Below are 27820 nucleotides of genomic sequence, written 5' to 3'. Positions count from 1 at the left end.
ATGACTTATTCTGTGTTCCAATAGTCACAAATTTCTTTCCAAAGAGTTCTCTCAATCCACCTCGGTTTCACTTCCTCTCGCTGAGTTGCTGCCTTGGAAACCATGTCTTTCATACGGTTTTGACAAATGCTATAGAACTTTGCTTGAACCACACCAGTTAGAGAGGGATCCCAGGTGTGTGTTTTCTACAAAAGAAGACTAGTGTTTCTAAATGCTTGAACCACACCAGTTCAAACTTAATTTTGACTACTTTATTAGTTGAAGTTGGATATGGAATCAGAAATACACAAAACACAAAGTCTGCTCTTTTTCAAAGTTTTGATTTTTATCGTATATTGTTTCATTGTAGCATTGAGCTTTCAATTCTTTTGTATCTCATGGTTTCGTGATGGGGAGATGAAGAAGAAGGAGGAGGAGATGGTTCATGTTTTTAATTTGGTTTAGTATTAGTGGTTTAGTATCGGTTTAAGTCATAAACCAATAAATCCAACGTTTGTATGTTCTGAAGTTTCAAACTTTTATACAAAGGGGATATTGTACTAAAATTTCTTGTTTATGTGAACGAGGTTTGAATTCTGTGAAATCTTGGTGCTATATGAAACTTTTTAGGGGATACAGATCGATTTTTCCATGTCATATATATATATATATATATATATATATATATATCAATATCAAATAAGAGTCGGCGAAAAACAATATGGGCCGAAATCTAATACGCTGGCCCATTGGAAAAGATGATACGTATATAATGTATGTACTACTATTGTTTACGCACGCATACCTGAAAGAAACATTGCTCCGGCTAGAAACTCGTTCCCTCTTAAACCCTAAAATCTACATGTAAATTTTGTGATTGTTGTCTCTTTTTATTTTCCAGCTTTGAGATTCGTGAGGTTGTTATTGATCCTGATTCTTACTTTTTTCTATCAGCTACGAGAATATTTACTTTTGTGATAATGGTTGCTGATGGAGAGATTCTTCTTGATCAACCCTTACTGTCTGAGTCTGAGGATGAGCTCTTACATTCTGAGGATGAGTCTGAGTCTGAGGTCTTATTTTATTTCCTCTCTCTTTGTTTAACTCTATTATTAGCTAGAATACATGCTAGATGTCAATTTTTTTTTTTTTTTTTTTTTTTTTTTTTTTTTTTTTGAGTTTTTTTTTATGGTTGGAATTTGAAATCCTGACATACAGTTGGTTTATTATATAGATAAGTTGTATGTAATTATTAGCGCATGTCTCTTATGGTGATCCGTAAAAACTGTTAAATNTTTTGGTTTCCTGTATTTTAGCGTGAGTTTTGATTTTCTTGCCGTGAGTTATCATCGTAGGTTAACTGGTAGACATATATATCGTTACGTCATTATAAATTAGATATTGAGATATTATTGCATGAGGTCTGTTTTTCAATTTAAAATAGAGATTGAATATTCTCTTGATTGTTAGTTTGGTTTGGGTTGGTATTATCGTGGTAATAACTTATCAGGTTTTGTATATATCATCTTGTTTACTAGATTTAATTTTTATTCCATGCTTGGGAGTTTGGTAAAAACAAGAATTAGTTGATAATTTGATTTGTAACGTAACGCCCTATATAGGCTCAACTCAACTCTTAACTAATATATGTTTTTCAAAAAAACAAAATTGCAGGTGAATGAGGATATATACGACGCAGAATACTTCATGAAACTGAACCAGTTGAGGCTACTGGTGATCATGAATACGATTCTACTAGCTGCACCGTTGGTGTACTGCATCTGGTACGGAGTGAAGCTACCAGTACCATTCTATTGCACATATCAAGTCTTTGGTTACCCAGTGCTGTGGGTTGTGGCGATTGTGCTTTTCATGTTCGCCCTTGGTTACACAGAGTTTGACTCGTGGAGGAGTCGACCGGTGGTGAAAGACGACTAGCTATGATTTTTGTTTTGTTTTAATTTATATTTCTTTTTTCGTATGCGTTTTTGGTTTTAGTTTTTAGATTTTTGTAAGTTAATTATTTTTTTTTGCTTTTCTTTTCTCAAGAAACCTTAGCCAAAAACTAGTTTGCATAGGTTTTTTTGTTTTTTTTAATTAAAACGAACATTCCACAATTGCTCACCGATTTGCTTCGTAAAACCTTAATCCAGTCATCACTCACTTGTATAACAAGTTGGAAGTACAGTTTTAGAATACGAGGAGTAGCCTATCCGGATAACCGGGAAATTAAAAGAATCCCACTCAAAAACTGTTACAAAGATCGGAGAAGCAAAACCTAAACATGAAGAAAATGGATATAGATTTCGATTTACATCACGAAAAAAGCAAAACACACGAAAGAAACTGAAATCTTGACCTAGAGCATTTCGACGAAGACGACTTTATAACAATCCATAAAAGCACAAAGATCTTTGGGCATGGGCGTGCGTGCAAGATCACCAAGATGAAGAAGAGAAGAAGATGAATCGCAACGCCGATGGTAATGAAATCGCGTTTACAGATGAGTAAGAGAGACGCAAACCAGAGAGATCAGTGTGACGAAGTAGAAGAAGACTAAGCCGATCATGACCAAGTCCAAGACCAATCCTCCTCCCATCGCATCCCTCGGAACAAAAAAAGTCGCGCCCACGAAAGATAGAATTCCGATGGAACCTGCGTACGCCGCCCAAACCGCCGCGGGAGATTCGAGTGTGAAGCCGATTCGTGTGTAAACCTTGGGGACAAGAACAAGGAGGACGGCGATGGCGCCTAAAGCCGTACGTCGAAGTCCACTCGTAGTTGCAAGAACCTGATTCCAAGCTCGGTCATTGCCATCCTCACGACGACGGCGACGCTCGTGATCACGAGGCGCAGCTACTTGACGACGACGATCTCCACGGTTGTTTCTGCCGCCGCGAGGCATCTTTCGTGAATCTTGTTGTATCGGAGAAAATGAAATATTTGCAGAGGAGGATGGATTAGTAAATTTTTCAGAGAGGATTATAGTAATCCTAAACACGCACTCATTAGTATTTATAACCGACTCTTTTCTCATTCTCTCTACTCCTAACAAACCCAACAAACCTTAACGGCCATTTGGAACTTCCGCGATGAATTGTTGATAACCGTATTTTTCCGCTTAACCGGTGGTTCATTCAATTGGATTCTAAACCGAGTTATGTAGTCGATCGGTTTAATCTTATTTCTGGGTAAAGTCTTAAAAGTTCGGTTTAAATTGGTGGTTAAGATTATTTTACCGGTATGATAATGGGGAAATAGGCGGAAAACAAAAAAAATCAAGTCTTTAATCCAAAGCCAGACGGAGCCACAGACTCGATCGGGGGAAACAATTTGGGGGCGTCTTGTGTTCAGTTTTTGGATCATATGAAGAAAAAATCGGCGGGAGAAGCTATGCCGAGGCTACGGTAGAGATTCTGTAGGATTAATCACTAGCAAGAGGCAATATTTTCATCGGAGTAGGCAAGGATTGGTTAAAAGGTATTTTTTCAGAGTGGAGGAGAATGATGGACTGGGCGAGTATTGTTCTTCGAACCTCTAACCTTTGAATTCCTTTGTTTTGTCTTTTGCCTGTCGTGTGTGTGTGTGTGTTGCGGTGAAGTAAATGCATTTAGAAACTGTTTGGATTCGTGAGATATAAATTTAATTGATTCCGGGTTTCAAAAGTTTTGTGTTTCTCTATTGTTTTGGAGTTGGACTAATTAAAGATGTTGAAAAGAGGACTGTGTGATTTATCTACTTGTGATCTTGTAATGAGCACTGGTAAATAATTGCATTTGTTTCCTAAATGAACCCTGTTTGTATGTTTTTATTAAGACTTTTGTGGAATCCATTTGTGTAGCAGCCAGTCTAGTTACCATTTTGTTTGCCCAATGTTGTAGTTGAATGGATATGTTGCCTGAATGGGCAATGAAAAGGGCTCTTACTCCAGATGTTAGATCAACCCCTCTTTAATTTAGCCATAATTATTTGTGGTCACTATAGTGTTTTTTTTTTTTCCATGGAGGTTTTTGTGGTATATAGATTGGCTGTAAGCCTTTAGTATCTGGCCTTTGATATTGGTGTTTCTTACTTTTCCAGGAAATGGTTGAACTTGAAGCAAGGCGTGAGCGTGTGAGGCTTAATATCCCTCGTAGGAACATAGAGTTAAGAATGAATAAAGAAGGATTTTATCTTCTTGTGGTCTGTGTATTTGCTTTTGTCCGTTTTGTATGGCGCTTCTCTTTCTATGCATTTATTGTTTTCGTTTTGCCTTCAATTCCTTGTCAAGTTCTCATGAAGGCACTGGACGCAAAATCATGACCATCTTGTAACATTTGCTTTTCATTAGTATAATGATAGCTTCATGTTAGCTCTCTGTGTAAAGGTATACCTGAGGGTCCAGATTTGACGAGCTTTGTTCGCCAATTTTCGCCGGATTTAAAAGGTATTGCATTTTCTCTGCTTTTCATAGATATAGGGAGTAACCATATAGTGATGTGACTAACTTCTTAGGTCTTGTATTCTCCCGTTTTCTGAAACACTTGGTCGCATTAGAGCTAAAGCTGTCTTCATATCCTTCTGAAAAGTTTGTTGATTCTTTTTCAGCGTGTAACTATTTCACTGATGATTAAGTAGCTTTGTGGACTTCATTCGGGAAACATCTTGTGCATATGACTTGTAAAGTCTGTAATTATGATGAAGTTTTGATTGTAGAAGTATTCCCTGCATTTCCATTTTGATTGTGGTAGCTTTGAAAGGAAATAAGAATTGTTCATTTTATGTCATTTGTTGATTCAAAGGCTGAGATTACTACAGTTGCTAGTTTCCCTATGTAAAAAATAAAGAGCTAATTATTCTACCACAATCTGGTGGAAGTAAGACTGACGGCTTAAGTCGTGTCTTGTTTATTAATGCTTGAAGGTGATATACCAGAGGAAGCTAGTGAAGAAGTAGATAAACCAAGGTGAATCATTAGGATTCATAATATCTCTTCAGTAATCCTATCTTGTACTAAATCTTCTTACATTCTATATTTTTCTGGATGCAAAACACAGAATCTTTCTCAAGACCACCATAACCATATGTCCTCACATTGCTTTTACAGGGTCAAAGAACGTGAACCTGATAAAGTAACTGCAGAACCACTCTAACCAAAGTATGTCTAGCTGGCTTCACTTTTTCAATCATAGACTTCACACATTCAGACACAGGAATATGAAACATGAAATGTTCTTTCTGATTGTTAGATACTGCTACTATATTGAATCTATGCTCAATGAGCATGGGGGTTATGTATTGTGTTGGGTTATGAGTATGCTTAAATCCAACAAACTAATGGATGCAGGACAATAGAGCGATCAGGGTCTGGATCATCATTAAGGCCTGGGACATGGCAGGCACCATCCTAAAGACATCTCTTTTCAGGCAGATAACAAACCGATTGGTTTGACTCTTACAGATGAAATCATCATAGACAAGAGAGCTTTTGAGGACTCTACATTTCTGGCCTTTGACGCTGTCATTGAGAACATAGAAGAGTCAAAATGAGAAGCCATCTTGGTATGCTTTGTTTTATTTTAGGGTGTTTGTCTCTTGGCATAGTGCTTGAGACTTTTATTTGCCTTTGTCCTTCATAGCCGAAGAAGAGCCTAGCCAGTAGTCACCCTTTGTTTTTCCTCGTTGACTTTTATTTAGTACTTACACAAAAAAAAGTTAATAAACATCTAGAGGAGAAGTCCTACTTGGTTTGTGCCAGACACACAACTGACACAAGCCAATCAAAACGTAGTATTACTAAAAATAAGTGTAGTTCTAAATTTTATTCTGGTTGGGGTTAAGTTCTAAATTAGTGAATTACTAATGTTTAGTTGTGAAAAAAAGAAATAACTTTCTGGAAAAAAGAAAATATTCTCATCTTCCCCCAAAAAGCCAATTATTCGAATGTTCTCACGTTGGTCTAGTACCTTTTAGTATATAAAAAGATGTTTTCATAATTTGCAAGCTATATTATTAATCTTTTCTAAAATAATTGAAAGAATAAGCAATTATAAAATGGTCAACATTCCAAAGAGAATCACACGCCGTCCATTCGCGCGTCTAGAATTGATCCAATGGTTAAAAAGAGATACACCTGACCTGGCCCCTTGGCATTTGTATATTACTGAGTGTGTCCTTGGAGAAGGTTCTGTTAAATCTCTCTTAATCGGCTGACTCTTTTGAGAAGAAGCTTTACGAAAAGATCATCTCTCTCTCTCTCTCTCTCTCTCTCTCTCTCTCTCTCTCTCACCTTCGTTCCTTCCACGATCTTCTTCGTTTCATTTTGATCCTTCTTCCTTCCTTTGGAGATATTTCCCCAATCTCTTTAACTGTTTTGATTTGCCGCCATGTATCGACGCGCCACTTCCGGCGTGCGTTCTGCCTCGCTGTCGAGGCTTTCTTCTTCCCTCACGAAGATCGCTTCTACCGAAACAGCTTCGGTTTCGTCTCCATCCTCCACGTCTGTTCTCAATCAGACGACGAACCGATCTAAGAGCTTCTCGTCGGCTCTCCGCTCGTTCCGTGTTTGCTCTGCTTCGACGCGGTGGAGTCATGGTGGGAGCTGGAGATCTCCTGTTAGCCTTCGTGCTCAATCTAGAAACTCCGCTCCGGTGATGGAAAAATTTGAGAGGAAATACGCAACCATGAGTATGTTCTGTTTTGCTTTCTTTTGTTTCTATAAGAATGATTTGCTCTTAACTTGTATCACAAGAATACTCCTTAGATCGGTTTCGTTTTAGACTGGATCAGTTGAAACACGAGAATCACCAATTAGATGTACATTTTGATACGCTCTTGCAGTTTGTTATGATTATAAAATTCTAATAGTTTTTGGTATGAAATAATAAACGTAGCTTCTGAGCATGCCTACAAGGATATTTTGACAAGTCTACCTAAACCTGGTGGTGGAGCGTATGGAAAATACTATTCGTTACCAGCTTTAAACGATCCAAGAGTTGGTATGGTTCCTTGATCGAGTCTTTCCTAAATCTGTTTTGTTGTAATGGGATTTTTCTGGTGAAGTTGACACCTTTCTTTTTTTTCGTGATTATGTATGTAGATAAGCTGCCATATTCTGTAAGGATACTATTGGAATCAGCAATTCGTAATTGTGACAACTATCAAGTTACAAAGGATGACGTTGAGAAAATCCTTGACTGGGAGAATACATCTACTAAGCAGGTTGAGATCTCCTTCAAGCCTGCCCGTGTTATTTTACAGGTTTGTAGCATATTTTTTTTCTAAAAACCCCTCTCCACTCCACTAAGAACGGAATAGATTAAGCCAGCACTATGCTAACTTATATTTTTCTTGTCCAGGACTTCACTGGTGTACCAGCTTTAGTTGATCTTGCTTCTATGAGGGATGCAGTGAAGAGTCTTGGTAGTGATCCTAACAAGATTAACCCCTTGGTTAGTGAACTCTTCTTTATCGTTTTTGCGTTGTAATATGTTTGGTCTAGTAGTTCTCATATTTTCCAGTACATGTCTAGGTTCCTGTTGATCTTGTCGTTGATCACTCAGTCCAAGTTGACTTTGCAAGATCAGAAGATGCCGCACTGAAAAATATGGAGCTTGAATTCAAGAGGAACAAAGAAAGATTTGCATTCCTTAAGTGGGGTTCAACGGCCTTCCAAAACATGCTGGTCGTTCCTCCTGGGTCTGGGATTGTCCATCAGGTACAAGATAACACTTTCATTCTAATCTAGGGATGTATTAAGATATAACACGTGATGCCAGTAAATTCTAGTTGCCTTGTTCGAATTTTCAACAGGTTATATGGAAGTGTGATTAGAGTATTAGCCTGTTTAATCCGTTTGGGTAGTCTACTAAGGGGTGAATGAATCTCATATTGCTGTCTGATGGTTCTGTTCTGATAGATTGTTATTATTTGACACCACAGGTCAACTTGGAGTACCTTGGACGTGTTGTTTTCAACTCCAACGGATTTCTCTACCCTGATAGCGTTGTTGGAACTGACTCCCACACAACCATGATTGATGGATTAGGAGTCGCTGGGTGGGGTGTTGGAGGAATTGAGGCAGAGGCAGCAATGCTTGGTCAGGTGAGTTCATTTTCCTCTGCACACCTTCACTGTTTAATTTGGGTTTATGTGTCTTGTGTACATATATAAGAGTCATGTTTGCTCTGCCACTCATATGGTACTTCAAAAATCTGTCAGCCCATGAGCATGGTATTACCTGGCGTAGTCGGATTTAAGTTGGATGGAAAGTTGAAGGAAGGAGTTACTGCTACTGATTTAGTTCTCACTGTGACCCAAATATTAAGGAAGCATGGTGTTGTCGGCAAGTTTGTTGAATTTTATGGTGAGAAGGCTGTTTGACTTTGAATTTCTACTGGACAATGATTTGGTCAGCACCTATAACATTTTAATTTCGATATGTAGGTGAGGGGATGAGTGAACTATCACTTGCTGATAGAGCCACAATTGCAAATATGTCTCCTGAGTATGGTGCAACTATGGGTTTCTTCCCAGTGGATCATGTTACCCTGGAGTACCTGAAGTTGACAGGAAGAAGCGATGAAACTGTGAATTCTCTCTCTCAATTAATTTCTTTACTTTCATTCTTTCTTTTCTGGTTAAATCGAATCATCATGCATAAATTGTTCTTGTGGTTTACGTGTGGTGAGGCTGACTATTGCTGCATCGTCTCGTTTCAAAACATTTTAACAAGCTATCTGTAGACTTCGGTTGTTTTGTTCTTCAGTAATCAATATGCACTATCACGTGGCTTAGTTTTTCTATACCTTACGTAAACAGTTTAACAAGCTATGTATCCTGTTTCCTCTGTTTTTTGTGACTCACATGATCGCCAACTTGGTTTGTTTAGGTGTCAATGATCGAATCATATTTGCGCGCAAACAATATGTTCGTTGACTACAATGAGGTATGGACATCCTTAATCAGTTTACTGTATTTTATTTCTTTTGAAAAGATTCTCAACTCCAAATACTTGTGGACATTCTGCAGCCCCAGCAAGAAAGAGCATACACATCTTATCTGCAGTTGGATTTGGGACATGTTGAACCTTGTATTTCTGGGCCTAAAAGGTATACTTTCACTTCGTTTTGATATTTTGAACGTTCTGACGCATCGCCCTTATTACCTAAGGTTTCATTACTATATTTTCTGTTCAACAGGCCTCATGACCGTGTGCCTCTGAAAGATATGAAGGCTGACTGGCAAGCATGCCTTGACAATCCTGTTGGATTTAAGGTGAGATGCAATTTGTGGTTACAACAAAAATCATTAAACAATCAATGGCATTGATTTCTTTTTTTGTTTGGATAACTTGTAAAACTTTGCTTCTTGTTTCAAGGGGTTTGCAGTGCCAAAAGAAAAACAAGAAGAAGTTGTTAAGTTCTCGTACAAAGGACAACCTGCTGAGATTAAGCATGGTAGTGTTGTTATTGCGGCGATTACGAGTTGTACAAACACATCAAACCCAAGTGTCATGATCGGGGCTGCACTCGTTGCAAAGAAAGCTTTGGAACTTGGTGTAGAGGTGAGTTTCTACCTTTTCTCTTTGCCCTGAGATAACTGAGTTATGAATCCTGTTTTGACTGAATTTGACGTCACAATTCAGGTTAAACCATGGGTTAAGACAAGTCTTGCTCCGGGGTCTAGAGTTGTCGAGAAATATTTGGATCGAAGGTGTGTTGGCGTCAACGGTATTTTTCATTTGGATAACCTATTTGATCACCATACTTAACGTTTGCCTTCTCTGCAGTGGTCTCCGAGAGTACTTGAACAAGCAAGGATTCCAAATTGTTGGCTACGGCTGCACAACATGCATTGGGAATTCTGGCGACCTTGAGCCAGAAGTTGCATCTGCTATAGAAGGAACTGGTAACAACATTTTCATCATGTTTTGTTTTTGTTTCTCTGAGCAACTCCTTGAGCCATTTTCATTTTCATTTCCCCTAGAGTCCTCGTTAATTATGTTTCTTTACCGATAAATTAGTGCCCTTATATCGTCAAATTGAAGCTCACTTTTTGGTTGGTCCATTGTGCTTCCTCCATGTCACAGATATCATCCCAGCTGCTGTGCTGTCTGGAAACCGAAACTTTGAAGGCCGTGTTCATCCACAAACAAGAGCTAACTATCTTGCTTCACCACCATTAGTTGTTGCTTATGCCCTTGCTGGAACGGTTAGTACTTTTCAACTTTCAGTTCGAAATTGAGATGTTTGCGTTTGTCTCCTTTGGATATCCTTAACTGGTTTCGCATCATAGTACATCATCAACAAGATTGAGTAGTAATTCGCTAAGTAGTGTCATTAATCTTGAGTTTTTTTATATATATTGATCTCCTATGATGACAGGTTGACATTGATTTTGAGAAAGAGCCTATAGGAACCGGAAGAGATGGCAAAAGTGTGTACCTGAGGGATGTATGGCCAAGCAATGAAGAAATTGCTCAGGTACGTAGGTGACGTGCTTAGAGGATAAGTTATTCACCTTTTAAGGTTCCTTGTTAACATTCCTGGTACTCTTCAATAGGTTGTTCAATATAGCGTACTACCAAGCATGTTCAAGAGCTCTTATGAAACGATAACAGAGGGAAACCCCTTGTGGAATGAACTCTCTGCACCGAGTTCCACGTTATATTCTTGGGATCCAAACTCCACCTACATTCATGAACCTCCGTATTTCAAGAACATGACCGCAAACCCACCTGGTCCTCGTGAAGTGAAGGATGCCTACTGCTTGTTGAACTTTGGGGACAGCGTAACAACAGACCACATCTCTCCAGCAGGAAACATTCAAAAGACTAGTCCTGCTGCAAAGTTTCTAATTGACCGCGGTGTGATTCCTGAAAACTTCAACTCTTATGGAAGTCGAAGGGGAAACGACGAGGTTATGGCTCGTGGTACATTTGCCAATATCCGTATTGTTAACAAGCTCTTGAAAGGCGAAGTTGGCCCCAAGACTGTTCACATTCCGACTGGAGAGAAGCTTAGCGTTTTTGATGCAGCAAGTGTAAGTAGAATCGTCACACAGCTTCAACATATATATAGATCCTTCCTTGCGTTTCTAACTTAATTCACATTTACTTTCAGAAATACAAGACCGATGGACAGGATACGATCATCCTGGCTGGTGCTGAGTATGGAAGTGGTAGCTCTCGGGATTGGGCTGCCAAGGGTCCCTTGCTTTTGGTAAGTTTTACATTTTTTAATCAGATTTTGGTCATGTCTTGTGATCCTAACAGTTGAGCACAAATTAGGGAGTGAAAGCTGTAATTGCCAAGAGCTTTGAGAGAATCCACCGCAGCAACCTGGCTGGTATGGGGATCATTCCTCTGTGTTTCAAGGCAGGGGAGGACGCGGAAACCCTTGGACTCACTGGTCATGAACGCTACACAGTCCACCTTCCTACAAAAGTCAGTGACATTAGACCCGGTCAAGACGTCACTGTAACCACTGACAGTGGCAAATCCTTTGTTTGCACTCTGCGCTTTGATACAGAGGTAAACTGGTTATATAGCAAACAAATTCTGTAAAATCAAAACTTCAATTGATCTGAGATTTGTTTTGTGGGAACGTTCACAGGTGGAATTGGCATACTATGATCACGGCGGTATTCTACCATACGTCATCCGGAGTTTGAGCACCAAGTGATCTCAAGTGTTTCTCACCTTTTGTTTTCTTCTTCTGTTAAGATCCAAATAAAGCAAGTTTTGTGAGCATCTGTTTTCTTTCAGGTTACACTGAACGTTTTCTCGGCAAGAGTTGCTATAAGAAAATGCAAAAATACACACTTAATTCTATAAACAGTGTAACGTATCTTTGACTGTAGCATCAATTGAAAGATATGGATACAAGATTAAACAGTTACGAACACTTTTCTGTAACCAGCCACTGTTCTTTACTATTCTCTCTTACTCCGAAAAACCGCAGAGAACTGATTCAACACGACCACCGTAGAGAAGAGGCATTCTTAGAAACTCTACTCATCTTCCTCCTATAATTTCTTTGACATATATTGATGAAGAGAATCCATATTGCTAACTCTTGTGCAAAGATCTGGTGGCCTTTGATGCCAAAACCATTGCTTTGGCTTTGTCGCTTGACATCATCCAATCTCTCTCAGCACGACGTTGATGTTGCCTTGCATTCTTCGCACGTTTTGGGGCCAATCTTGCATCTCTCTCTGCATACGCTAGTCTGAACTTCTCTGCTATTGGCAGTTCATTCGATAACGGGAAAGATGTGGGCTTCTGCACAACTCCGGTAACAACCCAAGTCTTAGGATCAATATCTTTGACAAATGGTTCGTCCAGTGCAATATCTGGTAGTGCTTCTTGAGGAACCTTGTTTGCTCTGTATGCGACAAGTGATGGCTTGGGATTTACCACTATCCTTGGACACTCCGAGGATAGCATCTCCAATGAATCCTTATCAATTTGTGGCTGCAGAAAAAGCAAATTATTATGAACCTTGTGCACCAAAAATAAACGAAAACATAGTGGTAATAGACACAGATGGAGAAAGAGTTGACCACGAATAGATAGTAGATGATTCTTCTAATTAACTTATGGTTTCCCTTATCCAAACCAAGGAAAAATTTGCCAACTCAAAAAGGGAGCATCAATCGGGTAGCTTATCAGTCAAAGGGACAATACATACCCAAAAAAGCCAACGCACTGATTGACCACCATGACCAATCTCTGAAGTGTCTAGTTCTTCCCATGTTTCTCCTTCAAGATTTCTCAAGTTTGGCTTAAAGATATCTAAAGATCTGCGCGCTGTAGACTCACTGCTTGGGCATCCTCTGCAATAATAAATTTTGTCTCATTGCCTGTTATATAGAGTTTGTTAGTCTACTCAAAGCCACAAACCATGGGTTCACTTCTAAATCAGACTCTCTGTTTTACCCAGAAAGTCACTTAACTCATGATTAGTTAGACAAGCCACACCAACAACAATACATGAAAGGCCCGCTTAGTGCACTTAGCAGGAGCAAAAAAGTTTACCCGCATCTAAGAGTCTCCAATGATCGGCAGTGTTGTACAAGCTCTGAGACGCCCAAAGATGTGATTTTGTTGCACCGGCTGCATAACAAAACGATAAAACTACATAACACTGGAGGGAAAACAAACACAACTTATTAAACATACAGAAGCTCCTAACTAAAGAACCAGTTAGACCAGAACTACAAAGCATATCACAATTCCAGCCTGCAAATATCCAAAGAAACCGGTGTTGGTAGATTAGGTTTTCACCATCTCAAAAGAAAACTATTGTACACTGATCACTGCTCAATCAGCCTGCAAATATTGTTGCACCGGGTGCTTGATTATTAATTTATTATCAGAGCTTAACAAAACCACATAAAGAAAGCATCATACAACCCAACTAAGTCAGTACTACCAATCAAATTCACACATACCATGAAGTACAAGCACAGAGATCAGGACTCAACACTCATAGGTCAAACAAACTCTTAGTAAGCAACTATAATACCTACCTAATGTCCACAGCTCGGAGAGATTTGCACATTTCCGCCACTTTAGCTAAGCCAGAATTCGTAACATCTGAACCACTAACGTCTAAAATTTCCCAAGAACTATCAGCCAAAGAGACAATCACAACATCATCCAGTAGCTTTCTTCTTCTAGCAATTGCTGCAATCGACATCTGTTTCACATGAACATGCCTTGGATTAGCGAAGTGCATACAGTATACTAATCTAAACCGAGTAAAACAGCTTGAAACAAGAAAATCACTGTAACTCAAATATAACCTTGATGTCTGCTGGAAAGATAACAGAGATATCAGCTAAACAAGGGATCATTTCATCTAAATGCTTCCCAATAACTCCAATACATAAGCTCACAAGAGATGGGGGTTTTGATTTCAACGGAGACATTCCTGTGACTGAAGCAAACCAGTAGAAACAAGTCAGAATTCCAAATCCTAAACATCACCAACAGCGATGCTTACCCCCAAATTTAACCCAGCTCGAGAAAAGAAGGCTTACGCAGAGAAGATAGATAAGCTGAAACAGGAATCTTATTCTTCGGTTCACGATTCGGATTCAAGTCTAGATTCTTGAGAGATCTCGGCAACTTTTCTTCCATCAAACTCACCGCGAGGTTCTCTGATCGCCGGAGATTAGAATCGACGAGTAGTTGTGGCCGGCGGATTTTGGTCAGCTCACACCGAAAGAAAAAAAACATAAAAATTTAAAGAAACCTTTCGTGGGCCTGTAAAATTTTTGCGGTTATGGGCCTATAGTCTTCATAATTGGCCCACAGTCTTTTGTAATACTTACCAACTCAGTCAGTTACACAACAAAAGACATTTTCAATTTGTTGCAAGTTACATTGGTTGGTCTCGCTCTGCTTCAATCAAGTGTAATGTTCCAAGTTCCAACATCTATGTGACCATTGGAGCCTTGTTAATTGTTATTGAGATCATTACCAATGTGATCTATAATACACTATTTTCCCCCAAAGAATCATTATGTTTTCGCGTGTTACAACAGTTTATACCCAATTCAACTAGACAATACAATGAAGAATTACAAATTTCATAGCAAAAAAACGAGCAAAACACCCAAAACCAATACAGTAGAATAGCCAAAACCGAACAAAATACCCAAAACTGTAAAAAGGAAGAAAAAAAACTATGAGCCAAACCAGGACATTAGGTTGGAGAGGCAAAGAATAAAGGTATTAAATTAGAAACAATGAGACTTTGTTTATGGAAATTTTGTGTAGAAACCGTTAGGAATAGCAACTGTCATTGGCTGATTCGTGGGAAAAGGAGGCTGCATAACTGGAAATTGGGCAGGAACGCCATAAGTTTGCAGTCCACCGGCCGTGAACGGTTGGGAAACGCATAGCTGCTGCGGCTGGCCAGCTGCAAATACACCTGCATCAACAAAATGGACCATTCTGGTTACGGCCATCTCTTTGATTTGGTTCAAAAAAAGGGAAAACATGGTTGGTTCTTAGGCTATTTATTTAGTTACAGACTCTTTTACCTTGATGGTTCAGGTATTGGACATGTTGAGTGGTTGGTAGAGGACGGGGGAGCATAGGTGAAAGAGGCAGTGTTCCTTGAAGCAGATCCTGAAAAATACGAATAACGATTACTAGAAATGACTATGCAGATATGAATAAGAGGAGATGTTCGAGCAAACTCAAACTAATGACTGCGGAATAGTATTTCTTCTTTCACTCAGACATACTAGACATATAATTATCTAACATGCAAGTCATAGATTGATTAACCTAACATCATTAAAGGTTCACCAAATTGCTTATATTTCAAAATTAGAAAAAATTAATCAAGAAGCTAGATGCATCAAGTTCTAACCTGAGAAACTGGTTGGATATATACAAGCTGCCCCTGCCCCGATCTTGCAACCATCACCTGGAGTAAATAAGAAAAGTCTTTAGAAACAAATACACCAATAAAGCTCAATACAGAGCCATTCTTTTTATAAACGCGCCTTCAACAAAAGTGAGTTTTGGGAACCTCCATGTACAACCTGAGGATTTAGATTTACAAGCATTGGTGCAGCTTGAACTGACTGGTACTGAGAGTTCAATCTCTGCGGCTGTGCCCTGTTAACAGCAGGCCCAATCATCTGCAGAAAAATGGGTTGCAAGTGGAATTATGATTCATTGATGGCAAGATAAATGAGTTGGTGGTCAAAATAAAAGGAAGCATTTTAATAGTACAAGCTAAGTCATATCAATTCAAAATGATCGGTAATCTGGTCGCCAAAACTAACATTTATGGTTGTTAACCATGCAGGCGCTTAGTGGTGAGAGAAAGTAGTCTATTCTCAGACTCTCAGTCACTAGTTGATAAAAGTTCTTTGACAAAACATGCCCGAAGAGAGTAAGATAGGCAGGGACAATATTGAAAAGATAATACTTACGTGTTGAGGAAATTGAATACCACCGACAGCATGTCCAGCAGTCGAATTACCATATGGTACAAACTTGGAAGGTGGAGATGCTTGCGGCATATAAGGGTTGTTTCCAATCTCTGGGTAAATAGCTTCAGGAACCGGTAGAAGCTGACTGTTGTTTGGTATATAAGTAATATTTCCAACATCAGGCATTCCAACAGGAGATGGTGGAAGACGTTTTGTATAAGATGGAGAAAAAATCTTTGCATCTGGATTCAACTTAAACTCCTGTATGTGGTATTGTGGTATAAGTTTCAGAAATCGAAATTTGGTAATTGCGTAACAGATAAAGTAAAATGAACCTTTAAAATGATTTGGCAACAAAACAACGGCTCAAATGAACACGCTAGTCTGAATGTGAGAGCAAATGGATAACAAATCTTTAAGACCTGACAATCAATCTAAAGTACATAGGAATCACCTTAGCATTTTTGACGGGCTGGATGGGTACTGATGCAGTTGAATATGCCACTAAACCCTGACACAATTCTGAGGTGTCATCTACAGTTGTAAATGATGAATTGTCAGATGAAGAGGGCCTTTCAGCAGCATCGTGAAAACCATTGCTAAAAGGTTCCGGCATCAACTTATGTTCTTCTACGGGTTTAACTCGTTCGCACATACTATCCACTGGATGTTTGTTATTTCAAATGAAAGAAAGTCGAGGATAAGCATGTTAGAAACATTCACTGTCAAAAAGAAACAGAAACAAGTATATACCATAGATATAACAAAGATAAAAAACAATTCCGGGGAAATTGAACTCACAGCTAGAACTTAAGCTTTGCATATCCATCTGCAATAAGAATCTAAACAAGTAAGCAGTTGCTAAGTAAAAAGCAAATCAAATAAATGAACTATCTTTCTACAAAACTAACAGTATCTTCTTGGTGGACGTAAATACGCGTCACAAGATCCACAGCCTGCCTGTCAACAGCATCATACAAGAATCAGAGAAAAAAGAAAAGAAAATGATCTCGGTAAAGTTTAAAAATTGAGTGATTTGTGCGAGCATTGATATGTTTGATGCAGATGCTAAACTAGATTTTGCTAAGATTGACATTGCACATAAAAAGTGCAGCAAGAAGACTCACAGAATGATGAACCATCCATAACACAATCACCATTAGTTTAGTTTCTGTTTGAAGATGAAGTTAAAGCAAAGCACACAGTTTACCTCAGACGATCATAGTCATTTCCTTCATTCCAGAATTCTGTGGAGTTGTTTATGGCACATGACTGAGAAGGTAAAGTCTCTGTGGCTGATCTGACATTTACAGTCTCGTTATTGCCAGTTGTAACATTTGATGGAAGCGAGACTCCCTATGAGACAGATCCATAAGCTGATTGTGTGAATAAAAATGCAGCTCAAAGAAAAGTAAAGTAAATGAAGGACGAGAGAGAGAGGGAGAACACACTTGTGCAATGATTTGAACAATATTGGAAGACAAAATAACAAGTGTCTCGACCACACTCCCACTTGCTACATTCGCTTTACTTGTCCCCTTCTTAATAATTCTTGCATTCTTCAAAACAACGCCTACACAGAACCAAAACCATATACATCACATCAGACCAACAAATACACAGATCCTTCTATTTGCATTGTTATTCACACACCACACCAGGCAACAACTAATTAACAGAAGTCATGATTCGAAATCAGAAGATCCCATTCACAGATCTCTACTACGACATTTTATAACAGGTGACAACAACAAAATTATGATAAAAGAAGCTCTCGAAATTTGATTCCAAAATCGCTAACAGATTGAAATCGAAAACGTTACCAAAGCCGTTGTCGAGGGAAGCAGTGTAGAAAATCCCAGAAAAGACGGAACCATCCTTGACGTGAACATGAACTTGCAATCCGATAATGGTCATAGTTGCTTCTATTAACACCGATTCCTTCAGTGATGACGATAACGATTTGTTGTTGTCGTCGTCGTCTTCCACTTTCCTTGCGTATCCCATTTTTTTTTTTTTCAACCTTTCCACTGTTTTGATTTGATTTTCTCTGATTTGTTTTTCAAATTCTCTGGAAGTTTCTATATCATCGTCCTAATACAAAGGTGAAGAAGAAGAGAGAATGGGGGAAAGAACAGATCTAGAAAAATACGAGGGAACCGTAAAAGCGCGACTCTCTCTTTTTTATTTTTCGCTCTTTTTTTTCTTCTTCTTCTCCGAAGCCTTAATGGGCCATTGTTTGGTACAACACGGCCCACGTAGATTTTCTACCATTAAATAATTTTAAGCTTTTTAAATATTTTTTTTGGTGTACTGTATTTATTTTTGGTGTAGATTTATTTTGTACTGTATACTACTATAACAAAAGGTGATGATGAATCAGTAAACCTCACTATGCTGGGGCGGATCCACATATGATAGTGGGGGGCACGTGCCACACATTTAACTTAAAATATTTATTAACCGACTTAATACAAGTTCGAACTCTCACCTTGATGCCTTTTTTTTTCATTATTATTGTGTGCATTTTCAATATTCAATTGTATTATTTTCTTAAATAAAACTGTGTGTTATATTGAGTTATATATATATATATATATAAGTATATTACTAATTCTATTTTAGCTTTTAACAAATTTTAAATCATCATTTTTAATAGTAAAGACTACATCTGCATTTTTAAAATTGGTCAAATTAGTAATTTAGTAAAAATTTATCATCTACTTTGTAATTCATTTCATGTTTTAGAGTTTAAATTTATGTGATATATTTAGATATGTGAATGAAAATGATAAATTTTCGAATATAAGAGGGGTCCTTTGTTATATGATTTTAAAATACTTATCAAAATTATGTGTTATTAGTTCAATGATTTACAAATACTTGTTAAAATCCCATGTTATTCATTTAATGATTTGTTTTTGGATTTCAAAATTCCCAATATGTTTTAAATGGATTTGTAAGTGTAAAATAGAATGATTCAAATCCAAGGATAAAACATGTTATTTCAAAATCCATGTGTTTTGATTTTTAGAATTTACAATTCCATATCGATTTAGAAATCACATCTCCAATACCAGCCCCTAAATGATAAGTTTTCGAATTATTTATTTTCTTACTATATCTAGATTTATAGATTAGTATATTTGAAAACCAAAATAGATAATATGTTCAAAATTTTTATGTCTTATTGGATATTATATTTAAAATATATTAAATACAAAAATTAAATTTATTTAATATATTATAATTAATTACATAACATAATTTGTGCCCCACCCAAATTAATATTCTGGATCCGCCATCTCCCATTCCTCATCTACATCACCACCATGTGGATCATCATCATGGTCGACCTTATCAGGAAAAAGTAAATTCCTATTAGTAAGGAAAGCGCACAAGAGTAATCAGCCCTAATCAATCATCTAAAAGGACAAGCTATTTATTACTCATACAGATTACATACTCAATACAATCCCGAAGACATCTTTATCCCATCTGCCATCATGCATGAGCAGCCGATGGTGGCATCAAAAGTCGCATCTTTTTTGTCCCAACATTATTAAGAGGTAGTGCCCATCGGCTTGAGAGATGCGAGTTCTTTAGAAAAAAAAGAATTATAGTAAATATAACATCTTTCTAGAAAAAAATTAATTCAAAGCTAAAATTAAAATTCTATCAAACAATACTAGATTTGGTTTTGGCTTACAATGATTATTCTTTTAAAACCAAATTAGTAAAGCAAAACTTAAACCTAGATTAAACCACAAACATGTTAAAATCTCTATGTGGTTGTGTTATTTCATGGACTTGAACTATTTGCACATCAAAAATTATATTTCTTTCAAAATTTGCGGTTTTGGCCAATGATTTAATCATTTAACTATTATTTAATACTAATAATTTTATTGACCAAATTATTTCCAGTATTGTGCATTATATTAATTAGTGATGTTTGAACATTATTCTAGAAACTAAAAACTAAATGTTGACTATAGATTTCCTTCCATACAAGCATCATTATAAGAATTTTATAATAATTTTTTTTATCAAATTTTGTTTAAAATTTTAAGATGTTCTTATCAAATGTTATATTAGGATTATTATGTAATGATTTTTTTTTCTTACCCAGAGTAAAACAATATCAATTTTAAATAAAGATATATACTTTAAAAAGAAATGAATCAGAGAGAGTGAGAGAATTAAGAGTTGGGAGTCAACCATGAAAAGAGGTGGTCAAAGCTAGAGTTTACAACTTTTTTAGGGCTTTTTTAGGGCTTTTTAGGGCTTTTTTAGGTTTCTTTTTTTTTTTATATTTCTCTCGTCACATTACCAGCATTTGCATCAACTATTAATATCGACTCTTCTTTTTAAAACACTATTGATTCTTCATATTCTGAAAAAGAAACAGCATCAATTCTTCATAATACGAACATGTCAAGGCCATCTTTTATCTTTCGTCACCGTAGCTCAGCTTGAAACTAAAAACTCAATTTATTGAATGTTAAGCTGACTAATTTAAGATGTAGAATGTTAAAGTAATTCAGAGGCGTTGCAGGAAGAAACATAATGGTCAAATTAGTCAAATGACACAAGAAACACTTGTGGGTTTTAAGCCAAATGACACAAGAAACACTTGTGGGTTTTAAGCCTTTTGTTACGACTTGGAAGAACACTCAACAATTGTCACGCGAAAGCAAAATAATTCATAAGAAAAAAAAGAGAGTTGAAAGAGAGAATCTGGGACAAGAAGAGCTAATACACATCCACTTCAATAATTCATTCACCATTTTCAAACGGTGTCAGCTTTCTGGAGAACTTCAGCTCGATCACGACTTACTAAATCATGCTTCACTGCAAAAACAATCAGAGGGAACAAGAATCAGTAAGCTCGCAACTTTACTTGCACTCTTACGGATACATTACCTAAAACTTTAAAGATCTTCAGGTAAAAACCAAAAAAATTACCTGCTGTTGCTGCTGGTAGCCACCAGGTTGCTGGTAGTTTCCATAGCCACCACCAGCGTACCCACCATAGTAGGCGTTAGGGTCCTGAGGAGGTGGTGCATATCCGTAAGCTTCATATCCCTGAGGAGGATACCCATAGTATCCACCACCCCCACCACCATACTGGCCTTGATCAGTTTGAGTCTGTGAAATTATGGGCCAAGTAATCAGATCACAAAGTAGAGAGCATAGTTAGTTAGCTTGGTGCATTGTTCAATGGATACAAACCTGTTTGTTGGAAGGGCTGTGACCCCACGAAAGACGAACACTTTGTCCACCAAGTTGTGTTCCGTTCAACATGGATAATGCTTGTTCAGCACATGCCCTGAAGCACAAAGACAGAGTAAAGTTGTGAATTAACTAACATTCTCAACATAAGATGAAGTGTCTCCAAAGACACACTAGTCTACCTATTGGCGAATTGAACAAATCCACAACGCTTTCCTGCCGGTATTTTCACATGAACTAGTTCACCAAATTGACCAAAAACTGACTTCAAAAGATCTTCTGTTACACTTTGATCCAAAGCTCCAACAAAAATCTGGATAGCAAACATTACATCAATTCAAGTATTCAACAATATGCCAAACATAAAAAAGACCCAAGGAAACCAAAACAAAGTACGCACTGTGGTGTTAGTTGGGTCGCTTTCTCCTGGATTTCCTTGGTTGTTTTGATATGAACCTTCAAAAAAAAAAACAGTCAAAAGAATGTAAGCAGAAAACTCAATCATCAATATATACTACATTCAGTTGACAGTGCAAGGAAACAGACACTAACGCGCACACACACAAACGAGAATGGCAGTTGCAAATTTTGTCCAAATAATGAGCAGACGATACAAGCAAACAGCAACTAGCAAATATATGCTACAGTTTGAAGATTAAGGTGAAGGGATTCAAGTTAGTTGATAACTGATACACAAATTATTAGATATGTACTAGGGGAAACATGATCCAACTTTGAGAAACTAGAAAATGTCAGAATGGGACCACAATTCTCTAGGGTAGCACAAGTAACCTAAATTCCCTCCAAGGTTTGACAGTTTACCATCGTAACCAATTTGCCGAAAGAAGAATAGTAATAGTGTAACATTAGAAGAGTTATAAATTAGAGGCAAAAAGTAACTGAAAGAAGGAAGTTGCAGCACTAATTACTGAAAAAGATGAATTGAGAGGTATGTAGAAGATCACAAAACACTCTTTTAGGATTCACACTTGGAAAAAAGCGAAAAGTAATGAGCGGTGGTAAATATGAAAAGAATTAACTTAAAGTTAAGGCTTAAATTAAAAGGGAAAGACTTATGCTTGATAAGTAAAGGAACTGGAAAAATAATTTGCGACTGTAGCTGATAAAAAGCTTTGTAATTAACTTCTTCGGAAACATAACCAACTGACCTAAATGAGGCCACGCAATAAGGTGGAATCATTTTCAGCTGAAATCAGTTCCAGGCCCCCCAAAGAGAGCCTCTTGTTCTCCTGCTTAAAGACAACATGAGTTTTTTCTTATAAGTTTTAGGATGTTTTGCGATATTAAATTCTTAGAAGTGCTGAAAGGCATGAAGCTGAAGGATAAGGGAAGACACATTGAGCACCAACTAACTGAACACGATTCACCAATAAGAAAGATAGCGGTAAAGGAATACCCCAAAGAAAAAAAAATAAACTAACCTAGACAGTTAAAGTCTTAAAGACAAAGCGAGTCATATCACCACTCAACATATTCATAAGTCATCACAGATCTGGCTCCTTAGTATAAAAAAACATACCTGGTTGCATCGTAAGAGGCTTCTTGTTGGCAGCTGGACCAGTACGCATAGGCCTGGATGAGCAGTATTGACCATTCATTTCAGTCATGGCGCGAATCTGCTCACTTTCATCACCGAACCTAACAAATCCATATCCCTTGGACCGTCCAGTAGTCCTATCAGTCACAACTTTTGCTCCCTTGACAGAGGAATATACAGCCTTAAACGTCTCAGTAAGCATTAAGTCGGTAACATCAGGTGCCAAGTCTCCAACAAAAACCGTGTGCTCCGGACCTTCAGCCTGGCGTCTCTCTCCAGCTCCGAGCTGAGCCCAGTTCAACCTAAAGGTCTGCTGTTCACAGTTGGGCATTGGAGCACCATTGTAAGTCTGCAAAACCCTCTCAGCTGTAGCGTGGCTCGCAAACTCAATAAATCCATAACCTTCTGAATATCCGTTCTGCTTATTGCGAATTACTTTAGCTGATTGAGCCTGCAGAGCCACAAAAGAAACAAACACTCAGATTTCAATAAAACTCAAAAATCTTCAAAGGATTCAACTTTCAATATTTTTTTAAAAAATGCATTACGAAGATTTTCAAATTACCTCGCCAGTAACATTAAAGACGGTCATGAGATAGTTCTCATCCATCCAAGGCTGCAAGTCACCGATCCACAACGACCGGATCTCACCAGCTGATCCTGGATTCTGAGATCCACCACCACCATACTGCTGCTGTTGTGGTTGACCAGGAGACGGAGCCGACTGAGGATTCCATCCTGCCGGCGGCTGACCTTGATGGTGCTGTTGCATCATCCACGACTGCTGCTGCTGCTGCTGGTGGTGGTGGTAAGCTTGCTGGTCGGAAGGATTCTGCCCTGAACCTGCGGCAGCACCGTTAGAAGCTGGAGGTGTCTGCTGCATCATGACGACGATAATAACCTAGAAAAAAAGGGTACGAATGTCGCAGATGCAATTTTAAGGGTTGAGCTCGAGAGGGGACCAAAAGGGCAAAAGAGATAAAAAGAGTAGTAGCTGTCTCTGTCTCCTTTCTTATATACTCGAACAAAATAGTTGTCCATACTATGGCCCAATAACAAAAGGTTTGGGCTCCTGACCCATTATAAATCTAGGGTTACCTAAAAAAAACGGTTCGGATCGGTTTAAGATTGAGATGCCTAATTTCGAACTCTCAGCTCTGTGAAGAAGACGTCGCCGAAACGGTTTTTTCTCTTGTTAAACCCTAAAACCCCGCGAAGAGAGGAGATTGCTCTGTTTTAATGGTGGAATTCATATCAGACATGGAAGAACAAGGTACGATAAGAGTTTGAATTGCGCTTTAAAGTTTTTGTCTTTGGGTATATCTTGGACCAGTGTGGGCTGGTGGAGAAGTAGTTTGATTGAATAATTTGTTTGCTTTTTTTTTCAGGAATAGTGGAGGAAGGAGGGAATAGAGATCTTGAGATGGAAAAATTCCCAGTGATGGCTTTCAGGCCTTCCCATGATGCTAAACTTAGAGAATTATTGCATAAGATTTGCTTACATGAGATTAAGCTATGTTCTGATGCTGCAAAGGAATTTGTCAAGTTACTAAAGGGAGAAACTGGCGGCGATTTGTTGCGTCTTTATTTCCAGAGCTCACCAAACTTTGCTGAGCTACTAGAGGCATGGAAGCTTCGACATGGAAAGCAAGGACTTAACTATATATTCTCGCTTATCCAGACGATTTTGAGTCACCCAGAGGGAAAAGGTAGATCAACTGATATTGGAAGAGCTATTGACCAGTTTGCTAGGTTACTTATTGAAGAGAAAGTGGATGACATTTGCAAAGAATTGAAAAGCAAAGAGGGAAAACAACAGAATGCTGCGCTTTCATTGTTGGCTTCGATTGTTAGGCGTGGTTCAGGCATGGCATCAGATATAAATAAGAAATTTGATTTTAAGGGTTTCGCAAAACTAGCCGAGTATAAAACGCGAGGTGCTGAAAAGGTCAGTAAGCACTCAACCAGGAAGGCCTGTGTTGGCTTTGCCATATCATTCTTTGAAGTTGGGAACCCTGGATTGTTATGGAAAGTTTTACAGAACAAGGAAATGTATTTTAACGTCCTGCGAGGTCTTGGTGAAGACGATGAAGAGACTGTGGCTTATGTCTTGTCTACGTTGAAGGATAAGATCCTTGTTGAAGAATCATTGATTCTTCCTAGTCTAAGGAGTGTTCTTTTTGGAAATGTGACGCTAGAGCAGCTAGCCAGCATTTCAGCAAGAGAGGATGATCGGATTGTGAGTCAGTTGGCCCATGATGTTCTTGTTAAAGTTTGCACAGACCCTTCTAATGGATTGATGCCAGATGCAAAGAGAAAGTTGGGAGGCAATTCAGACAGACTACTAATGCTCATGAAAAAGTTGAGAGCAGTAGAAATTGGTTATCACAGAGATTTGCTTTTAGCCATAGTTAGGGGTAGACCGTCTTTAGCTTCAGCTTTCTTTGACGAGTTTCCTTACAATATGGAAGATTTTGCATCACCATCCTGGTTAGTCTTCTTCAGAGCGCGAAAGTGTATCTATCTTTATTTTTCTGCGTGTACCGTCACATTTTTGCTGTTTTGTCATTCTTTTCGCATTGTAACTGAAGTCATTGCAGGTTTTCTTCTATTTCCTTGGCAGCAGAATTGGTATCGTCAGTAAGAACTTCATGTTCTTTTGACTTTCTCAGTCCAGATCAACGTGCTACATCTCCTGGTGGTTCAGATGTTCAGACTATCATGAAATGCCTATGCCCACGACCATTTAGCCGGTCACTGATCACCAAAGGGATGCTCCATTCTGATTTTCTTGTTAGACATGTGACCTTGAGATTTATGTTGGAGACGCTGAGGCTGTTAGATTCTTTTGTTGCCTCTTGGAACCTTTGTTCATCTCATAGATGCTCTGTTGAGCAAATTCAGGTTTCTCTCGAGCAGAATGTCATGGGTGAGGTGAGAAGCTTTTATCCAGAATTCCAGGTGTTATGGACTCTACTGAAGCCTCTGGACGGTTCTAGTAAAACTGAAAAGCCGTCTTCGAAGAGAAAAGCAAAGTCGGATCGTGGAAGAAAAAAACGCTTTAAGCAATCTGAGAAGGATGTTTCGGACGAAGAGTCTAGTGATATTGTCATTGGTGGTGTTGGTTCTGATAAAGATATTTTGGCAGAGGATAATGTGGATGCTCATATGACAAATCAGGAAGATGCTAAAAGAGAATATCTTGGGATTGTTTCAGAAATTTGGGCGTCAGAACTTTGTTTTAAGCCTATTGATTCGGTTGGAGAAGCAGAGAAGTGGTTTCACTTAAAGCTTCTGGATGCCCTCAAAATTTATGTGGTACGCTGATATTTCACATTATTATTGTTGTTTGTGTTGTTGATAAATGAAAAAGCAGAACCTTTTCAAAATTTTATGTACTCAACTTAATGATATTTCACTAGTGACAGGTTGTCTTATCGTTTTGCACTATCCTATAAATTTCCGTGTCAAATACTGGTTGAAGTTTGAATATTGAGTTGTAGTGGTTTGTCCAGTTGACAAGTAGAGAACTGAAACGGTCATGCTTTGCTTACTAAATTCTGGTTAAATGTCTCGTTTCTTGTCACTTTAATATAGCTTGTTAATTAAAAGATATCTATGTGTTATTGGTGCTTAGACGTTCCTCATATGTACTTGATGAGTTCTAGTTTTAAGCTACATGTTTTTCATTTTTGCAGTGCGCTGTACATAATGTGCTTGAAGGAGCGTTTGATGTCTTCATGAAATTTGTAAGCAATTCTTTAAATTTGCCAGCCGAATTGCAGAGAGCTTTCTTGTCTGTGCTAAATGAATACATCATTTGGACGCCAAAGTCCCAAAGTGACAGAGATCCTACAAGACTTCCACCTTTTATGTACAAGCATTTGCATGTGTTCATGAATTTGTTACTTTTTGCACCACACAACGAAGTGAAGGATCTAGCGTACAGTTTAGCAGTGGCAGCTATGAGCAGCACCGGTGCATTCGAAAAAAATCCAAGTGAAATTGGTGCATGGTTCTTGTTTCTACCAAGTTTTGAAAAGATTAAACTTCCTCCTGAGGTTAAGGAGGCTGTACAGAGCATGCCATCAATTGTCATCTCCTTTTTATGTGATGCAGTTATGGCTGTTGGAAATAATTTATTCAAGCAATGGGGCATCGTCAGAAGTTACTTGTCCCATTTAGAAGGTATAGGTAATTGTGCCCCTGAAATCAATGGTTTTGTATAGATTTCACTTGCTTACTCGTTTTGCTCTGGTTTTAGTGTCTGCAATGTATAATATGTTGCTCCTGTGTTTGTTTACATACCGTTTCTATGTAACCATTTTAGGTTATGACTGCAAAAATTTGTTGTCTGCACAAAGATGAAGATGATTATCTAATGTCTGTGCAATTAATTTTGTGAATTGATAAAAGTTGTTGGTTATCAAACACAATTCAATGTTACGTGTCCTGTGGATTTGTGATAAGCCTAGAAGTATTTATTCACTGGTGTGTATCTTCTCTGTGTTGGTTGCAGGTGTATCAATTGGTTTTAGCCCCCTAATTGTTTGTCTACTGCAGAAGTGTGTGAAGCTACTAAATTCTGAAGCTAAAACGTTACCAGAGAAGTCAGCAATATCTCTGTACGTCTGCAGCACACTGAAATATCTTTTACAAAGTCAGGTAAATATCTTTTACAAACGCAGGTGTATGTATATAACTTTCACCATGAAATACCAATATCTTTTATATTCTAGTTTACACCGCTTAAAATACCAATATCTTTTCTATAAAATTCAATATTGTAGGTAGATTCCAGATTACTCTCATGTTTGATCCAGTCAATTTTGTCTGAGGTGGTTGATGAATCTAAGGATTTGTTATGTGAATGGAGGCCATTGAGAATTTTGCTTCTTTTCTCACAATCCTTGTCAGACAAAAAACCTATCATCTTGCATTCCAGAAGGACGACGGGTCTACCATCTGACAGTTCTTTTTCAGAGACTCTTGATGAGATCAAAGAACTGATGAGAAGCATTTCTCCGGATGAAGTTACAGGAATAGTTCAAGCGTTTTCTTCTGCATTGATGTGTGCAACACCTGAATCGATCTTGCAAAATTTTACTC

General features: G+C 38.1%; 4 protein-coding genes and 1 long non-coding RNA gene across 6 annotated transcripts; 2 read left to right on the top strand and 3 right to left on the bottom strand.

The window, feature by feature from the left end:
• LOC104717537 lies at positions 3257-5701 on the top strand. 2 transcript variants are annotated; one of them, XR_756260.1, is made up of 5 exons: positions 3257-3459; positions 4060-4405; positions 4882-4924; positions 5066-5116; positions 5306-5701. It is a non-coding gene; the product is annotated as an uncharacterized LOC104717537 (long non-coding RNA). The 2 variants fall into 2 exon arrangements; XR_756261.1 differs by having other exon boundaries at positions 4882-4968.
• Positions 6165-11875, top strand: LOC104717535 (aconitate hydratase 3, mitochondrial). Its single transcript, XM_010435118.2, has 20 exons — positions 6165-6645; positions 6852-6956; positions 7058-7218; positions 7317-7409; positions 7490-7675; positions 7900-8061; positions 8179-8323; positions 8404-8546; positions 8849-8905; positions 8989-9068; positions 9159-9234; positions 9338-9523; positions 9605-9672; positions 9749-9867; positions 10049-10170; positions 10344-10442; positions 10522-11001; positions 11082-11180; positions 11249-11491; positions 11574-11875. The coding sequence occupies exons 1-20, from the start codon at positions 6345-6347 to the stop codon at positions 11640-11642; spliced, it is 2994 nt and encodes a 997-aa protein (XP_010433420.1). The 5' UTR covers positions 6165-6344; the 3' UTR covers positions 11643-11875.
• Positions 11760-14176, bottom strand: LOC104717536. Its single transcript, XM_010435119.2, has 6 exons — positions 14005-14176; positions 13768-13901; positions 13492-13661; positions 12998-13075; positions 12651-12795; positions 11760-12433 (listed from the first exon to the last, which is right to left on the bottom strand). Exons 1-6 carry the CDS (start codon positions 14102-14104, stop codon positions 12029-12031), a joined length of 1032 nt encoding a protein of 343 aa, XP_010433421.1. The 5' UTR covers positions 14105-14176; the 3' UTR covers positions 11760-12028.
• On the bottom strand, positions 14463-18084 carry LOC104717534. Its single transcript, XM_010435117.1, has 11 exons — positions 17742-18084; positions 17370-17491; positions 17129-17274; positions 16830-16878; positions 16720-16747; positions 16373-16581; positions 15919-16179; positions 15523-15621; positions 15348-15404; positions 15013-15100; positions 14463-14900 (listed from the first exon to the last, which is right to left on the bottom strand). Exons 1-11 carry the CDS (start codon positions 17923-17925, stop codon positions 14728-14730), a joined length of 1416 nt encoding a protein of 471 aa, XP_010433419.1. The 5' UTR covers positions 17926-18084; the 3' UTR covers positions 14463-14727.
• LOC104717533 (polyadenylate-binding protein RBP45C) lies at positions 20471-23690 on the bottom strand. The gene is made up of 7 exons (XM_010435116.2): positions 23277-23690; positions 22694-23162; positions 21554-21609; positions 21336-21466; positions 21154-21250; positions 20887-21069; positions 20471-20772 (listed from the first exon to the last, which is right to left on the bottom strand). Exons 1-7 carry the CDS (start codon positions 23595-23597, stop codon positions 20770-20772), a joined length of 1260 nt encoding a protein of 419 aa, XP_010433418.1. The 5' UTR covers positions 23598-23690; the 3' UTR covers positions 20471-20769.

Source organism: Camelina sativa, chromosome 10 (assembly GCF_000633955.1).
Source record: "Camelina sativa cultivar DH55 chromosome 10, Cs, whole genome shotgun sequence".
NCBI lineage: Eukaryota > Viridiplantae > Streptophyta > Magnoliopsida > Brassicales > Brassicaceae > Camelina > Camelina sativa.
Note: the sequence above shows the minus strand (reverse complement) of the source record. Positions and strands in the feature narration are given on the sequence as shown.

What these genes read in the sequence shown, in the direction of transcription:
- LOC104717535 (XM_010435118.2), top strand. Translation starts at nt 6,345, where the DNA reads ATGTATCGACGCGCCACTTCCGGCGTGCGTTCTGCCTCGCTGTCGAGG. An exon ending in TGTATTTCTGGGCCTAAAAG is followed by an intron (nt 9,069 to 9,158) that starts GTATACTTTCAC and finishes TCTGTTCAACAG; the next exon opens with GCCTCATGACCGTGTGCCTC. An exon ending in GCAATGAAGAAATTGCTCAG is followed by an intron (nt 10,443 to 10,521) that starts GTACGTAGGTGA and finishes ACTCTTCAATAG; the next exon opens with GTTGTTCAATATAGCGTACT.
- LOC104717536 (XM_010435119.2), bottom strand. Translation starts at nt 14,104, where the DNA reads ATGGAAGAAAAGTTGCCGAGATCTCTCAAGAATCTAGACTTGAATCCG. An exon ending in TCTTTCCAGCAGACATCAAG is followed by an intron (nt 13,662 to 13,767) that starts GTTATATTTGAG and finishes CATGTGAAACAG; the next exon opens with ATGTCGATTGCAGCAATTGC. An exon ending in CAGTGCGTTGGCTTTTTTGG is followed by an intron (nt 12,434 to 12,650) that starts GTATGTATTGTC and finishes CTTTTTCTGCAG; the next exon opens with CCACAAATTGATAAGGATTC.
- LOC104717534 (XM_010435117.1), bottom strand. Translation starts at nt 17,925, where the DNA reads ATGGGATACGCAAGGAAAGTGGAAGACGACGACGACAACAACAAATCG. An exon ending in GCAAAGCTTAAGTTCTAGCT is followed by an intron (nt 16,582 to 16,719) that starts GTGAGTTCAATT and finishes ACAAACATCCAG; the next exon opens with TGGATAGTATGTGCGAACGA. An exon ending in AGCCCGTCAAAAATGCTAAG is followed by an intron (nt 16,180 to 16,372) that starts GTGATTCCTATG and finishes TACCACATACAG; the next exon opens with GAGTTTAAGTTGAATCCAGA.
- LOC104717533 (XM_010435116.2), bottom strand. Translation starts at nt 23,597, where the DNA reads ATGATGCAGCAGACACCTCCAGCTTCTAACGGTGCTGCCGCAGGTTCA. An exon ending in GCCTCTTACGATGCAACCAG is followed by an intron (nt 21,610 to 22,693) that starts GTATGTTTTTTT and finishes TTTTTTTTGAAG; the next exon opens with GTTCATATCAAAACAACCAA. An exon ending in TTTGTTCAATTCGCCAATAG is followed by an intron (nt 21,251 to 21,335) that starts GTAGACTAGTGT and finishes TTTGTGCTTCAG; the next exon opens with GGCATGTGCTGAACAAGCAT.